Raw genomic sequence first — 16,608 nt, forward strand, 5'->3', positions numbered from 1 at the left:
GCAGGTCATTCAGATCTGTCCGAAAACACACCACCGACTTCAGCTAACTGTGATAGAAACATGTGATCTGCATGTTTGACCCACTTCTCTGCACTGGACACATTAACTCTAGTTATTTTACTGGAGTGTTACCTATAAATTACAAGCAGATATCTGTTTGCGTTGTGTTAACTTCCCATGCTGTCTTCCAGAAAAGAACATCTAACCTGCATTTTACACAGACATCATGGTAGAAGGTGAACTAGCTGTTCAGATGAAGACTCAGTTTAAACTTCCACACAGACACTAAACCCCCTGAGCTATTTTATTGGAATATAACGTGATATCTAAATGTTTCACATTTCTTTGCAAAATATGTCCTGCTCACTGAGCTGTTACAATCTTACCATACTGGGATATCAGGCACAGTGCATGCAAATAATATACATTTAGCTCCATATATTCTAACTGACATATATACCCTTGGACCTGCCCTTATAGAAATATCCACTTACCAATACTCTGTTTAGAAATATCTATCAAAAGTCTTCGTTACAGAGATTCCTCGCCTTAGATACTCCCCAGGCACAAGACTGGATCCCAAAAATCTCTCAGCAATGCTCCTGTGTGCCCCTAGGTGCGCAATGCAACTCCACTCCGACTCTGTACCATTCTGGAAGTGACAGAGTGAAGCTGTGCCAAAGCTCTAACCCTTCCCTTTCTTTCTATGTCTTCTAACACAAATTACTAGCTCTTCTCCCACTTCTTTTGGCCTACAACACATTCTTAATTTTTAGGTCAAGCCAGGGCAGGGCATGCGCGCTGCTCTGCAAGCATGCTGTTTTCAGGTAAGGACTTGAAGCTCCGCTCATATTTTTAATTGGCTTGTGTTGTCCTTGGTAAATGCTGGCATCTGATTTGTTAATAGGCGGAGTCCCTCCTTAGTACCCCCTTGTCTTCATTTGTAATCTTCCATGAGGACACCTCCTGTTGCGTGTGTTGTTGCTCTGTATACTTTAATAACAGCCTCCAAGCACTATTTTGGTAACTGCTTTTCACCTACCTGACACGATTTCCAGCAATCTGCAACTGTTTATTTTTTTTATCTCAGCTATGTTGAAGGAAGACATCTGTGAAGCAATTTCACGTAGGTTTATTAGATTTAGAAATTCAATAAATGAAAATTTTAATGTACAAAGAAATAAACAAAAACATGGCAAACATCACCACTCTTTTTTTATTTGAATGGCCACATAACAAACCAAATGCTGCAAATATATGTAAGTGCTAAAAAATATCTTAAAGACAAATAAAGCATGTATGGCAGGCTCTTGATACAAGTGGACCTGCGACTAATCTCCACCTTGGAAGACATTTTTTACAATCACCTTCTGCCGGCTCATAAAGTAAACAATGATGATGAACACTGAAAATAAAACGCTTTGTATTTGCAAAAATTACAATAAGAATCTATGGCAAACATCTCCTCCTACAGGCTAGAGAAAAGACATCTCAGACTCCGGGACTGTTCAGAGAAAAAACCCTGAAACTAGAGATCAGAGAGAATCAACAAGTTGCAGTTTATTAGACAAAGTAGAAAATTCTTGGCCCCAAAATATAATACTTTAACACTGTTTTTGATTCAAAATAGACCATACCATTTAAGTGGAATCACTGATAGGTGGGAGAAGGTAACAATTTTGAACAAAACATCATCTCGAACACAGACTGAGAAATGTGTTCTGATTTAAAGTGCAAGTCAACCAGGCAAAATCCCAGGCCAAGCGACTGACAGTTCACTTTAGGAGTCACTGAGATAACCAGGCAACAGTATCCCCAAAGCTCCTGAGAAGGGGAGACTTGAGATCTGAACGGAAAGACTGGATCATTGAGGTTATACTCTGTTGATACTTGAAGAAAGGCATTAGGAGTCTTATTTTTCCACACCAGGTACATTTTGACCTTGGAAACTTGTGAATCGCAGCTGTCCTAGAATTCCCTCTGTGGATCGAATCTGGAGATTGCCTTTGAAATTAAAGAAGAAAAAAGTATATGGTTGGTGATTTTTTGGTCAAGTTGATTTATTAGTACGCCATCAATACGTCAACAGCAGTAACCCCCCTATAATGCAAAATGAACCAATCTAGACAATCAGTGAACACATTGCTATTTTAAGTGTGAACAAAATATGTGATGATAATGTACAACAATGCATTGGTAAGAAAGCCAACCTTACTTACTGATAGTCATCCAGAGGTGAAATCTTTAAATAATGCACACCCATTAAAATATCACTAGCCTCATGGATCAGACCTCCAAGCATGACAATCAAGGCGCGGGGTGAACAGACAACCTCAGCTTATGAAGAGGTTTTTGCCACACATTTTGGTGACCCATGTACAGGCATTTGTCACTTCTCCTTTAAACACCTGGAACGTTTTCTCCTAATAGGAAGGAGTCCCTCCATAGTCTAGCCCTGGAGGCAGACACTTTGAGCATGATTGGCCATCATGGCAAATCAGACAGGGAGACTATGAGGAGGAGTTTGGGAGGGATTAAACATCATCCACACTCTTGAGAAACCTGCAGTCCAAAGTAAAGTCCTTCCAAACCCCTGCAAAGTGAAAGATGTGTCACCGACTAGATGCTTGTTCATCTTAATGTTTGTCAAGCGGGTGAATGCCCGAGGCTTCTTGGTGCAGAGGAGTCAGAAGTGCTTACAGTTACAGGATGAGGAATATTTCTAGAGTTAGGTAGTAAAAAGCCATGTTTTGAAATCTTTTTTGAATCTAATCAGGGTGGTCTCTGATTTCAGGTGGAGAGGGAGGCTATTCCATAGATTAGACACGCCACCGATCAATACAACTCCTGACTCTCCAATATTTCAGTTTAAACTGGGTGAGGTAGACATGTTTTGCTGAGCCTAATCGCTATGCTCTAATAGGGGTATACCTTTTGAGTTTTTTTCTGATATATTCAGGGCACTAGCAATTTAGGGCCTTATAAGCGATGTAGAGGACTTTAATAATGATGCATGTTTTGGTGGGCAGCCAGTGAAGTATGCTTAGTGCTTGGAGAGCTGAGTGGAATTTTGGAATAGCATCCGAGCGACTGCATTCTGTAGGGTCTGCAGCTTTCTTTACAGTCTGTTGCAAAGTTGAGGTACAAAGCATTGCGGTAGTATATTTTAGATGGGACCATGGTGACAGTTGCGTTTTCTGGAGTTCATGGGGGATAAATGGAAGATTTTCTTTTTACTGTTCTTAAAGTGTTGAAGGCAGAAGAGGTAAGAGCATTCCCCTGTGCTCTGAACACCAGTTGCAGTAAAAAAATGAAACACAGGGTTCGGACCTTTTTTTGTTTTTTTATACGGGGGATGGCATTCTCCCTAGTTTCTGTGACTACCAGGTGGGAGACCAGAAATCAGGGTTGTTGCCAAAGAGGATGACCTCGGTCATACACAAATTTTAACTTTAAGGCAGTTTACCATCATCCAGTTCAACTTTTTCCACGCAGTTGTGAAATCTATCTGAGGTTTTATTTATATTGCTGGAAATTGAAATGGTGATTTGCGTGTCATCCGCGTATGACACCAAGAAGAAGCCAAAAGACCTGATCAGGTTGGCAAGGTGTGTGTGATGTAAATCCTGAAGAGCATCGGGGTTAAAGAGAGGAATGATCTGGGTATGGTCAGTGCAGTGTCTTTTATTACAATGCTGCTAAGGTGGTTAAGTAGGGACTTGTGGTTCACAGTATCGAAAGTCGTTGACAAGTCAAGAAGGATCAGGGGCTGCCTGCCCTTCTTGATCGTGACATTTCCAAATTTCCTCCATGGTAACAATTTGTGCTGTCTCAGTCCACTTCAAAAACCAAACTGAGCAATGTCCTTCTTTATAGCTCTTTCCACCACTTTGGCTGGAAAAGGAAGGCAAGATATTGAACGGTGACTGTTGGTTTTGACGGGATTGAATGTGCATTTTTTTTTATAAGGGACAGGATAGAAGCCGTTTTCCAAGCTTTCGGAAAATATCCCATCTCTAACATCTTATTGAAGATTTTCATCTGCTAGGGCACTACAGTCTTTGGCGTCAGCTGCAGTGTTGTTGGGGGACATGGATCGGATGAGGAACTAGATTTTACCAAGTCGGGTGGAGTGGGCCTGCGGGGGGTTCGTTAGAGTGCGCTTGGCTTTCTGATAGCAGATCTGAATACACTTAACGATCCACCTGGCTATACCAGCCTTGGAAATGGGATTTCCTTTGTGTTGTGGCGAAAAGGCAACAAATAGTTGTTTCGTCTTCCGAAAATCTTTGGTCCTATCAATGTACTACATCAAGGCTCTCTTGACGTCAAGCGTGTGGAGCATTCTCTCCGCAACTGACTCAGGATTTTGAAAGAACACAGGCAGTTCTATAGTCTGGTTGATATGGAACTGTGAAACCACCATAGGAAGGAACTTAGGGTTAGTGCGAAGCACCACCCTGTTGAAATGAGTTTGTATGAATGGCTCTTGGATAGTTAGTGCCTGGAGTTCACTAACGCGTCGCAATGATGTAATCTATCAGGAAAGCCAATTTCCATGTTAAGAACTGAATCTCGCATGAATGCAGTGGCTCAAAAGGCGGACCCATCAGTCTTGTGAGGACCACATTTAGGTTCCATTCAGGAGCTGGTGGGGTCGGGGAGGAATGACTAGTTTGAGTCCCTCCAGAAAAGCTTTGATGGCAGGCACTCTGAAAAGGGAGAGCTGCTGCCTGTTTTGGAGATAAGCAGCTATTGCGGATAAATGTATACGAATGGAAGCATAGACTAGATTACATTTGTATAGATGTAACAGATAACAAATGATATTTTGAGTAGATGCGTCCAGCGGGTTAATATTGTGGTCTGCCCAATAAATGACAAACCGCTTCCATTTCGCCGCATAGCATGCTCTAGTGGTGGGCTTCCTTGCTTCCCTGATGATGTCCATACAGTCCGGAGGCAAGTTGAGGTAGCCAAACTAAGACTTCAGGAGCCAGATCGGCAGGTTGAGCTGTTGCGGATCTGGATGCCGAATGTCGCCATGGCTCTGTGTCAAAAGCCTGGGTGTGAGGCGCAGCCTTTGATGCGGTACCACGGATAGTTCTAGAAACGTGGTGTACCATGGTTGGCGTGCCCACGTCGGAGCAACCAGGATGAGAGTCATCGAGTGTTGCTTCAGCTTGCGTGCCACCAGCGGTTTTAGAGGTGCTGGGGGAAAAGCGTACGCAAAGATGCCTGACAAGTTCATCCATATCGCATTGCCCTGCGACTTTGGGTGTGGAAACCTGGCGGCAAAGCTTCGGCATTTGGCGTTTTCCTTTGTGGCGAACAGGTCTATTTCTGGATGACCCCACCTTTGGAAGTACGGGTGGAGTACTGATGGTTGTATCTCCCACTCGTGCATTTGGTGGCTGTACCTACTGAGCAGGTCCGCCATCTGATTGTCCTTGCCCGGGAGGTGCTCCGCCAAGAGGAAGATGTTCCTTTGAATGGCCCACTTCCACATGCTCTGAGCCAGATGAGACAACTGTGGAGAGTGTGTAACTCCCTGCTTCTGAATGTAGTACATGGCCGTCATGTTGTCCGTCCGGATCAACACGACCTTGTTGCACAGATGTACTTTGAATGCTTTCATCGCCATGAAGATAGCCATCAGTTCCAGAAAGTTGATGTGCATCTTCTTCTGCTGCGTTGTCTATAGTCCCTGCACTGTGTAGTGGAGAACATGAGCTCCCCAACCCTGGAGAGATGCGTCCGTCGTCAGAATGATCTGTGGCACAGGCTCCTGGAACGGTCGTCCCTTGCAAAGGTTTTGTGGATTCCACCAATGCAGAGAGTTGTACGCACGACCGGTTACCAACACTAGGTCTTTCAACTGTCCGTGAGCCTGATTCCACTGACGTGCTAAGCACTCCTGAAGCGGACGCATATGTAGTCTCGCGTGCGGGACTATGAAAATGCAGGAGGACATCATGCCTACCAACTGTATGAACACTCGAGCCTGAAGCGAGTGCTGAGGTCTGAATTTTTATATCAGCAATTGAATGCTGCTGATCCTCACTGAATTTGGCTGTGCTTTGGCTGCCAAGGTGTCGATGGTCGCACCCAGATACTGCCGTATGTGGGCGGGTTGCAGGTGGGAATTTGGGTAATTCAGTGAGAACCCCAGATCGTGAAGAAGGTGAATGGTGTGGGACATGTGGGCGGCACACTGCTCAGCCGACTTTGCCTGGATAAGCCAGTCGTCCAGATAAGGGTAGACGTGAATGTTCTGTCTCCTTAAGTGTGCTGCCACCGTCGCCAGGCACTTCGTAAACACCCTGGGTGCCGCGGTGACTCCGAAAGGTAGGACCTACAACTGGTAATGTTGATTTTGGATGGTGAACCTGAGGTATTTTCTGTGTGACGGGTGCAGTGGAATATGAAAATACGCATCCTTCAGATCTAATGTTGCGAGAAAATCTCCCTGACTGAGCAACGGTAGGGCTTGCTGCAGTGTTAGCATGTGAAAGTGCTCTGATAGAATGTACTGATTGAGGGGTCTGAGGTCAAGTATGGGTCTGAGGGACCCGTCCTTTTTTGGTATCAAGAAGTACAGTGAGTAAACTCCTGTGCCTCTTTCTTCTACAGGCACGAGCTCGATTGCTCCTTTTTGCAGCATGATGAGTACCTCCTGCTGCAATCGGTGTCTTGGGGGTATGTTGGGTGGAGTGGATGTTAACTCCAGACAATAACCGTACTGGATAAGCTGTGTGACCCACCTGTCTGTGGTGATGGACTTCCAGACTGGCAGAAACTGATGAAGTCTCCCCCGACAGGTGTTGTATGGTCGGGGGGCAGTGACAAGGCGTCACTGTTTGTTAGTGGCGTAGGACCTGGAGCTGTTGTTTCCACAACCTCTGCCCTTGGCGCTGTTCCCACGATAACCACCTCTACTTTGTTTGGTGTATGTGGTTTGCGCACCACCTTTATTGTACTGTGGTTGCTGGGACAGCTGGCCTCTGGAAACACCTCCATTGCCTGAGCGACGAAAAGAACCACCCCTGAACTGCTGCGACTGTAGAGCCCCCATAGACTTTGCAGTCTCAGTGTCTTTCTTGATTTTCTCCAAGGTGGTGTCCACCTCTGGGCCAAATAGATGATCAGGGTTTACTGGCTGATTCATAATGGTGGTCTGTATCTCTGGCTTGAACCCGGAGATTCTGAGCCAGGCATGTCGTCTCAACATGACACTAGTGTTAACTGCTCTGGCCGCGGTGTCTGCTGCGTCCATTGCACAGTTTATAGAAGCATTTGATATGAGCTTCTCTTCCTGTATGAGCATCTCAGCTGCCTCCTTATATTCATCTGGCAGGTGCTGTAACAGGGTCTCCAGTGCATCGTAATGGGCCCTGTCATACCTGGCTAAGAGTGCTTGAGTGTTTGAAATGCGCCAGATATTGGCCGCTTGAGCTGCCACCCTTTTCCCTGATGCCTCTAGCACCTTAGAGTCTTTATCTGGGGGAGGAGCATCACCCGTTGTTTGTGAATTAGCCCTCTTCCGGGCATTAGAAACAACAAGAGAGTCCAACGGCAACTGTCCCTTAATGTAGGTAGGGTCCCCAGGCGCCGGTTTGTACTTCTTTTCAATCCTGGGGTTTATCACCCTGGCTCTCGTAGGCTCCTTAAAGATCTCCCCAGCATGTTTCAAGACACCCTTCAGCATAGGCAGAGTCTTGACAGTCCTCTCTGAGGTGGAAAAGGTGTCGAACAGAAAATCTACTTCAATAGGGTCAGCATGGAGCTGGACGTCATGTTTCTTGGCTAATTCTTGATTCATGATTCACCGCGATTGCATAAAGGAGAATCCTTTACTGATGTTGTCCAGGCGCCTGCCATCCCTAGCCAGTGGAGCGAAGATAGGTGTGGACGTTTTTTTGGACCGGTGCTGTGTCTCCTGAGAGATGACTTGGGGTGCCCTACTAGACAAGAAGTTGACTCTCCGTTTGCCTTGCACTTTGTCAATTCGCAGTAAGACGACAGTGACCGTCGCAGGATTTTTCATGATCTTACAGTCGGACTGTTTAACTAGGATTGTTAGTTGAAACCTTTTTGCAGCTCTCTCCATCAGGTATGAAAACCCCTAATGTCAGCAGGAGGGGTATCCACCATTGTGCAGCAGGCGTTTATGGTGTAGGGATTAAATAGTCATTCCATTTATTTGGTATGGACAGATTATCTGCTATTCCTCCCACCTCTGTCATTGCCCGATGATGAGGGATCATCCCTGGGAGGTGGCGCAATGTTGAATGCAGGAGTCATCCTGGGTGTCAAGGGTGGCGGAATAGGCCTCGGAGACAGAGGACTAGGCTGTTTTGGCGATTTTTTTAAGTGGGCTCTAAAAACCTTTCATAGCAGTCCTGCAACATCCCTTGGAGGTCTTACAATAGGATCACATGAACCTTCACCATACCTTCCTGTGAGGAGATGGGCCATAATGGTGGACATGCTCTCTGAGGTTGGGCCTTTCAGCGTATTTCGCCTGCTGAGGATCATAATGTTCATCTTAGTAGTGGTTATCATCTTCATCCTGATATTTGACGTGGAGCTCAGAAGGGCTGTGGGCTGCCCAGAACATGCCATCATCTGACTATTCAGTGTCAAGAAGGTGACTTGGAGGGAAAGGAGATACTTTGCTTGGGGAAGTATGTCCAAGTAGTAGGAATGCTTTTTGGCACTTTTTACTCTTGTGGACAGTGTCATTCTCGGCATTGTTGTCGAGTCCGTAGATGTAATTTGCAGTTTTGAGGGTCACATCCTTTTGGGGGACCTCAACTTTCACCTTGAGAAGAACAACGACCGCAACTCCACCTCCCTTTTGGACAACCTCGCCAACCTCGGACTTAAACAACTTGTCACTACCCCCACCCACATCGCAGGTCACACACTCGACCCTATCTTCACCTCCAGCAAACATGTCTCCTTCAGCCACACCACAGCTCTCCTTTGGACTGACCACAGCTGCGTTCACTTTACCTACAACAAGTCCACATCCAACAACCACCCCCAACCCACTCTGCGAAGAAACTGGAACAAAATCACCATCGACCAGATCTCCTCATCGCTTCTTCAAAACCCCCCCGCCCACTCCTCAAACCCCAACCAAGCAGCCACCAACCTCACCCAATGGTTATCCAACGCCGCCGACATCCTAGCACCACTGAAAAAACGACAAATCAAACTAGGCAGCAAGAAGGCCTCCTGGTTCAACGATGATCTTAAGAAATCCAAGAAAGTCTGTCGCTCCCTTGAGAAGGCCTGGAAAAAAGACCCAACCACCAGCACCAAGGACGCCTTCAAAAACGCCACCCGCATACACCACCAACTGATCCGGAATGCGAAAAAAGCCGCTTTCAAGGACCGACTAGATAGCAACGCCCACAACAGCAAGGAACTATTCAACATCGTCAAGGAATTTACCAACCCCTCAGCCAACTCCAACGACATCACCCCCTCTCAAGCCCTCTGCGACTCCCTAGCCTCCTTCTTCCACAACAAAATTGCAGACATCCACAACAGCTTCGACAACCGACCCGAAGCCCAACCCACCCAACCCTCTGCAGGACCCCCACCCCCCTTGAACACCCTCAATGACTGGAACCCAATCTCCACTGAGGACACCATCCGTCTGATGAACTCTATCCACTCAGGATCCCCCACAGACCCATGCCCTCACCACATCTTTAACAAAGCAGACTCCATTATAGCACCGCACCTCCGAGACGTCATCAACTGCTCCCTCAACACCGCAACCTTCCCGGAAAGCTGGAAACATGCCGAACTCAGCGCCCTTCTGAAGAAACCCACAGCTGACCCCACCGAACTCAAAAATTACCGCCCTATCTCACTCCTTCCATTCCCGGCCAAAGTCATCGAGAAAGCGGTCAACAACCAGCTCGCCGCCTTCCTCGAAACCAACAACTCCCTCGACTCCTCACAGTCCGGCTTCCGAGCCAAGCACAGCACTGAAACAGCCCTCATCGCAGCAACAGACGACATTCGAACTCTACTGGACAATGGAGACACAGTCGCCCTCATCCTCCTCGACCTCTCCGCAGCCTTCGACACGGTCTGTCATAGCACCCTTTTACAGCGCCTCAGAAACGTCGGAATCCAAGGAAAAGCACTGGAGTGGATCACCTCGTTCCTCACCGGAAGAACGCAGAGAGTCCGCCTTCCACCATTCAAGTCAGAGGCCACTGAAGTCATCTGCGGCGTACCACAAGGATCTTCACTCAGCCCCACCCTCTTCAACGTATACATGAGCCCCCTCACGGTCATCGCACGCCAACACAACCTCAACATCATCTCCTACGCCAATGACACTCAACTGATCCTATCACTCACCAGAGACCCTAACACTGCCAAAACCAACCTGCATGAAGGAATGAAAGAAGTAGCCGAATGGATGAAGCACAGCCGTCTGAAACTGAACTCAGACAAAACAGAAGTCCTCATCCTAGGCACCCCCCCCCCCTCCGCCTGGGATGACTCTTGGTGGCCAGAGGCCCTTGGAAAAGCACCCATCCCGACGGACCACGCACGGAACCTGGGCATCATCCTGGATTCTTCACTCTCGATGAACAGACAAGTCAACGCCGTTTCTTCATCTTGCTTTAACATTCTTCGTATGCTCAAAAAAACATTTCGCTGGATCCCCTCCGAAACTAGAAAAACGGTCACCCATGCACTGATCACGAGCCGACTGGACTACGGAAACACCCTCTACGCCGGTACCACCGCAAAACTCCAGAAAAAACTCCAACGCATCCAGAACGCTTCAGCCAGGCTCATATTAGACATCCCGCGTAAAGAACACATCTCTGGTCACCTGAAAAACCTCCACTGGCTCCCCGTCAATAAGAGGATTACTTTCCGCCTCCTAACCCACGCACACAAAGCACTCTACAAAATCGGACCCGAATGCCTCAACACACGACTGTCCTTCTACACCCCCTCCCGCCAGCTACGATCCTCCAACCAAGCCCTTGCCACCGTACCTCGCATCAACAAAACCACCATGGGAGGTAGATCCTTCTCCTACCTGGCAGCTAAAACCTGGAACTCACTTCCCACTCACCTTCCCCTTACTCAGAACCACATAGCATTCAGAAAGCAACTTAAAACGTGGATATTTGACAAGTAATTCCCCACCCTTCTTCAAGCGCCTTGAGACCCTCTGGGTATGTAGCGCGCTATATAAATTTATTGACTTGACTTGACAAAGTTATCTTCATCGAAGGGACCCCAGTCAATGGGGTTGTCGATATTGTTCAGGTGCTGGCGACAGAGTTTTCATCGATGAAATCTTTGCAGACGGAGTCAACGCGGAGGAGGAAATGGATGGCATATTTGCTGTATCTGCACTGTAGGTATTGTCCCCAACACTGGTGTTCTCACGGCGAGGTCATCGCTGAGATTTTCTAAGCAAGATTAGCTTTTATCGTCTAAGGCGCTGCCGAGGAATTCTCTGGATGCACTCCAGACTCAGCAGATGGAGTGGTGAGCTTAGATCTTGTAGTTTGAGGAGAGTTTCTCGTTTTTGTGAACAGTCTATGACAGACTTAAGGGCAGCTTTTTTTTTTTTGGTTCAAATCTTATTTTATAATTTTTTCATAAAGCAAGAAAAAGACATTACAGAATACCTCACCTACATCCACTGGCCAGTGAGGACCAAGAAGAGGCAAGGAGAAAATAGAGGGGGATAAAATTAAGGGAGAAGGGAAAGAACTAGGAATGGCATGGGGGTAGTCAACACTTCTGGTCAGGTAAATGCCTAGACTTCTCAATGGTGTCTATTGTTGATTGCGTGGTTATGTGAGTGAGTACACTCACACGGCCATCTGCTGGTGGGAGGCAAAGTACACGTGGGTATGCTGGGCAAGTCAGTTCTCTGAATTCCTCTGTAACACGTTGGATGCATAGACCCCAAGTTTTATCAAATTGGGGTATGCATAGCTCAAAGTTTTTCCACCCCCAAAGGGTCCCAGATTTTAATGAGTCAATTGGTGTGACTTGGTAGTTTGGTCATGCCTCAGTGAGCCGGAACAGCTTGTTTAGCAGCGCATAAGGTTAAATTGATTGCTCATTGTCGCGCAGAGTTCATGAGATAGATAAGTATGGGCATTGGGAAGCTGACAAGAAGTACCCTTATTCAGGACTCCTAACCAGAGTCCATGCAACACAGTCTTGGTTTCAAAACCCTCACTTTTAGGTTAATATACAATCTCATTCTCATGGTATTTGTCATAATTTGACCATGATGGTTCTGCATGAAGAAGAGAAAAGATCTCAAATCCAAGAAGACAGCCTCCAACTCTGGGATTTTTTTTTAAAGGTGACACTCATTTGCACTCTACAGACCACTGACAACAGACTCTACAAGATGAGCTCTCAAGTCAAAGAGGAAATTGCGTGAAGGTTTTCCCCACACAACTGTCTAGAGGTCTCAACCAATGCATAAAAACAAATTACTTGCCTTAACTAGTAAAGACTATAGTTTGCTGCAGATTTCTTACCTTTTGAATTTTACCAGCCGTCAGACTGGATCCAGAAGATTTATTGTGAGAGGTACCTCTGAGCGCCAGTTGGTGGTGCCGAAGGGCTCGGCGTCCTTTGTTGCCTGCATCAGTAGTGACGCTGTGGTACCTACATAGGTGCCACCCAGGCATGTGGACGTCACTTTCTTTTCACAACTTCCCACTCTAGAAACGCAGGGGCATGAAGAACACTGACCAACAGTGTGTCAAAACTGGATCCCTGAAAGTGGTAATTTCTGTCCCTAGAAATTCGTTCGCAGAGTAGGGAGGCTGGGTGGATCAGTAAGGAATCTACAGCTAGATATAGTCTCTATGAAATAAGGCATTACCAAAGATAAGTAACTTTTTCATCTGAAAGAGACTTTTAGCTGCAGATTCCTTATCTCCTGAATAGATATCCAAGCAATACCATCCCCAGAGTCTGCAAACTAAATTAAAACAAGAAAGTCTGGCACGACTGAACGGGCAAAATGCAAACTCCTGCGGACCTGACTGTCAAGGCAGTAGTGTTCAGTAAATGTGAGGGACGCCCATGTTGCTACCTGGCAGATGTCCAGACCGGAACTCCGCAAGCTAATGCAGAGGTCGTAGTTTTAGCTCTTGTGGAATGAGCATGCAAGCCTCCAGGAGGTTGCTTTTTGGCCTATGAGTAGTACATGTTGATGCTGAGCATGACCCAGCGAGAGATTGTTCGCTTCTGCACAGCCCGACCCTTCTTCACACCAACATACCCCAAGAAGAGTTGGCCGTCCACCCAGATCGCTCGTGTGCAGTCATGATAGAATAATAACGCTCTTTTTAGGTCCAGGACGGTGGAGTCGTTCCTCCTCTTTAGGGGAATGTTGGCAGGGTGATAGACTGTCCTACATGAAAAAGGGGGAGAATACTTTTGGCATAAAGGCGGTCCTTGTGCGAAGCACCAGTTTGTCAGGATAGACTGAGAAGGTAGGAAGGCTTAGATGATCAGGCCTGCAGCTCACTCACTCTGCGGGCAGATGGTCTCATTTCAATGTGAGAAGCCTGAGGAGACAGTTGTGTAGAGGCTCGAAAAGAGCGCACATCACAAAAGTCAAAACGAAATCAAGGTCCCACTGAGACAGTCTGCAAGGTGTTGAACCACAAAGGATTTGCCCTGCTGTTCCAGCCAAGTCAGGAGACACAGTGCCTCTTGACAAAGGGCCCACAACCCAACCCTGCCCTGTTTGTTGCAGTACCACATGGCGGTAGTGTTGTCCGTGAAGACTTGTACCACTCTTCCCTTTATAGAGGGCAGAAAGAATTTCAATGCCAGTCAGAGCACACAGAGCGCTGCAGGTTGTTGTGAAGTCTTGAGACAAAAGTCCTTTGATCTCCACCTCTCCCAGGTGGCCTACCCATCCCATGAATGACGCATCTGTCACTACCGTGAGATCTGGTAGGGGTCTGCCACTGACCCAATCGCAGTTTGTGAGCCCCTACTGCAGGCTGTTCGCAGTTCTCTCTGAGATCTGGACCAGGTTGGAGAGATTCCCTTGATGCCGCGCCCACTAGAACTTCAGGTCCCACTGCCGGGCACGCAAATACCATCTGGCATGCGCCATAAACAGGATGCTGGAGGTCCTGCAGAATCAGAGTCAGTCCCAATGAAACCCAGGATAGAGGCTGAAATATCGGTGTGATAGTCTGAATATTCTGGACTCATCACTTGGGAGGGTAAGCCCGAAACAACGTCAAGGCCAGAACAGCTATGACGAAAGGGAGTGTCTGAGAAGCAGTCAGGTGTGACTTTGGCACGTTGAACCCCAGTGAGTGTAGAAGGTTCGCCGTCGTCTGGAGGTGAGGAGACGACAGCCTCGGGTGAACCCGCCTTCAGCAGCGTCGTCGTCGAGATTGGGGACGACTAGAAGAACAAGTTACTTACCTTCGGTAACGATATATCTGTAAGAAACAGTAGTTAGTATTAGATTCCTTACCTTAGAATATCCCCAGGCGTCAGTCTGGATCCGGAAACTTTTGCGTAGCAGTACCCCTGCGCGTCGGTAGGCGTCATCTGCAGGCGTCCCCTGCGGCTCCGCGTCCGTCGTCGGCGTCGTGCGCCGTGATGACGTCGCTGGAGTATATAGACGCCGCCTCCGCGCGCTGACGTCAGTTCTTTGCACACAGCTTTTCTGCGCCAGAACACGCAGAGCCATGTGAGAACCAACACTGGTGCCATTTGAAACTAGGGCCCTGAAAGGGATGTCCTTAACCCTAGGTATCAGTTCGCAGAACGGGGAGGATGGGTGGGGCGGTAAGGAATCTAATACTAACTACTGTTTCTTACAGATATATCGTTACTGAAGGTAAGTAACTTGTTCATCTGAAAGAAACAGGTTAGTATTAGATTCCTTACCTTAGAATAGATACCCCAGCAATACCAACCCCGGTGGTGGGTCTGCGAACCAATACAATCCTACACCAGAAAGTCCTGGAAGACAGAATGGCCAAAGAAGCCATCCCTCCGGACTTGACTGTCCAGGCAGTAGTGCCTCGCAAATGTGTGCAGCGAGGCCCACGTAGCCGCCTGGCAAATGTCCTGCAAGGGGACTCCCCGGCCCAGGGCAGTAGTAGCCGCCGTGGCCCGAGTGGAACGTGCCCTCAGCCCAACAGGAGGCTCCTTCCGAACCAAAGAGTAGCACGCTTGGATGCACAGAACGACCCACCGAGAGATGGTCCGTTTATGTACCGCCAGTCCCTTCTTCGCACCCACGTAGCCAACAAACAGTTGGTCATCCACCCGGAACTGGCGTGTGCGATCCATATAAAATGAAAGCGCACGTTTTGGGTCCAGACGATGGAGCCGCTCTTCATCCTTTGAAGGATGCGGAGGCGGGAAGAAGGAAGGGAGGGTGATGGACTGCCCGATGTGAAAAGCAGAGACAACTTTGGGCAGGATAGAAGGTCTAGTTCTCAGAACCACCTTGTCTGGATGAATGGACATGAAAGGAGGTCTGACAGAAAGAGCCTGGAGCTCACTCACTCTTCTGGCAGAGGTGATGGCAACCAGGAAGGCCGTCTTTAACGTCAGGAGACAGAGAGGACAGGAATGAAGTGGCTCAAAGGGAGCACACATCAAGAAGGTCAGAACCAGGTTCAAGTCCCTCTGAGGCATCACAAACGGAACAGGTGGATACATGTGTGTGATGCCCTTCAAGAATCTTGTTACAACGGGGGACTTGAACAAAGAAGGTTGATCAGGTAGCCTTAGAAAGGCTGAAAGGGCAGAAAGGTAGCCCTTGATAGTGCCCAGAGCAGAGCCCTGCCGGGCAAGAGAAAGAAGAAAGAGAAGAACCTCAGAAAGAGGGGCAGAGAGAGGATCCACAGCCTTTGCTGTGCACCATGCCACAAACTTGTTCCACCGACAGGCGTATACCGATTTCGGGGAGGAACGCCTGGCTGCCAGAATCACATCACAGACTTCAGGAGGCAGGTCAAATGGCCTCAACTGTCGCCGCTTAATCTCCACGCATGGAGGTGGAGGCTGGACAGGTTCGGGTGGAGGACCGTCCCCTGCTGCTGCGACAGAAGGTCCTCCTGAAGGGGCAGGCGGATCGGGGGACCGACTGACATGCTGAGTAGCTCGGGATACCAGTACCTTCGAGCCCAGTCCGGAGCCACAAGGATGACTTGGGCCCGGTCGCGCCTGATCTTCTTCAGCACTCTGGGCAGAAGTGGTATAGGCGGAAAGGCGTATAACAGACAGCAACTCCACTCGCGCCGAAAGGCGCCGCCGTGCAAGTGCCGTCTTGGAAACTCCAACGCGAAGAACTGATTACATTGCGCGTTCTCTTCTGCGGCGAATAGATCTAACCAAGGCTCTCCCCATTGCCGAAAGCGGCCATGCGCCACGTCCGAGTTCAGACGCCATTCGTGATCCATCGAGCACCGATGGCTGAGTTCGTCCGCCCTGGCGTTCAGAGAACCTGCCAGGTGTTGAACCGTCAGAGTCACGCCCTGACGTTCCAGCCATTGCCAGAGGCGCAGAGCCTCCTGGCAAAGGGTCCACGAC

The 16,608-nt window shown here is 48.1% G+C and overlaps 1 protein-coding gene across 1 annotated transcript in view; it reads right to left on the minus strand.

The window, feature by feature from the left end:
• Positions 1 to 1,115: 1,115 nt before the first annotated feature.
• NUGGC (nuclear GTPase, germinal center associated) overlaps positions 1,116 to 16,608 on the minus strand; it is a 1,233,257-nt gene continuing 1,217,764 nt past the window's right edge. The window contains exon 30 of the mRNA XM_086966431.1: positions 1,116 to 2,004. Coding sequence (XP_086822557.1) covers positions 1,913 to 2,004 — 92 coding nt within the window. The 3' untranslated portion in view covers positions 1,116 to 1,912. The remainder of the gene's footprint in view (positions 2,005 to 16,608) is intronic.

The sequence above is a fragment of the Lissotriton vulgaris genome, chromosome 4_1 (genome assembly GCF_964263255.1).
Source record: "Lissotriton vulgaris chromosome 4_1, aLisVul1.2, whole genome shotgun sequence".
Classification (NCBI taxonomy): Eukaryota; Metazoa; Chordata; class Amphibia; order Caudata; family Salamandridae; genus Lissotriton; species Lissotriton vulgaris.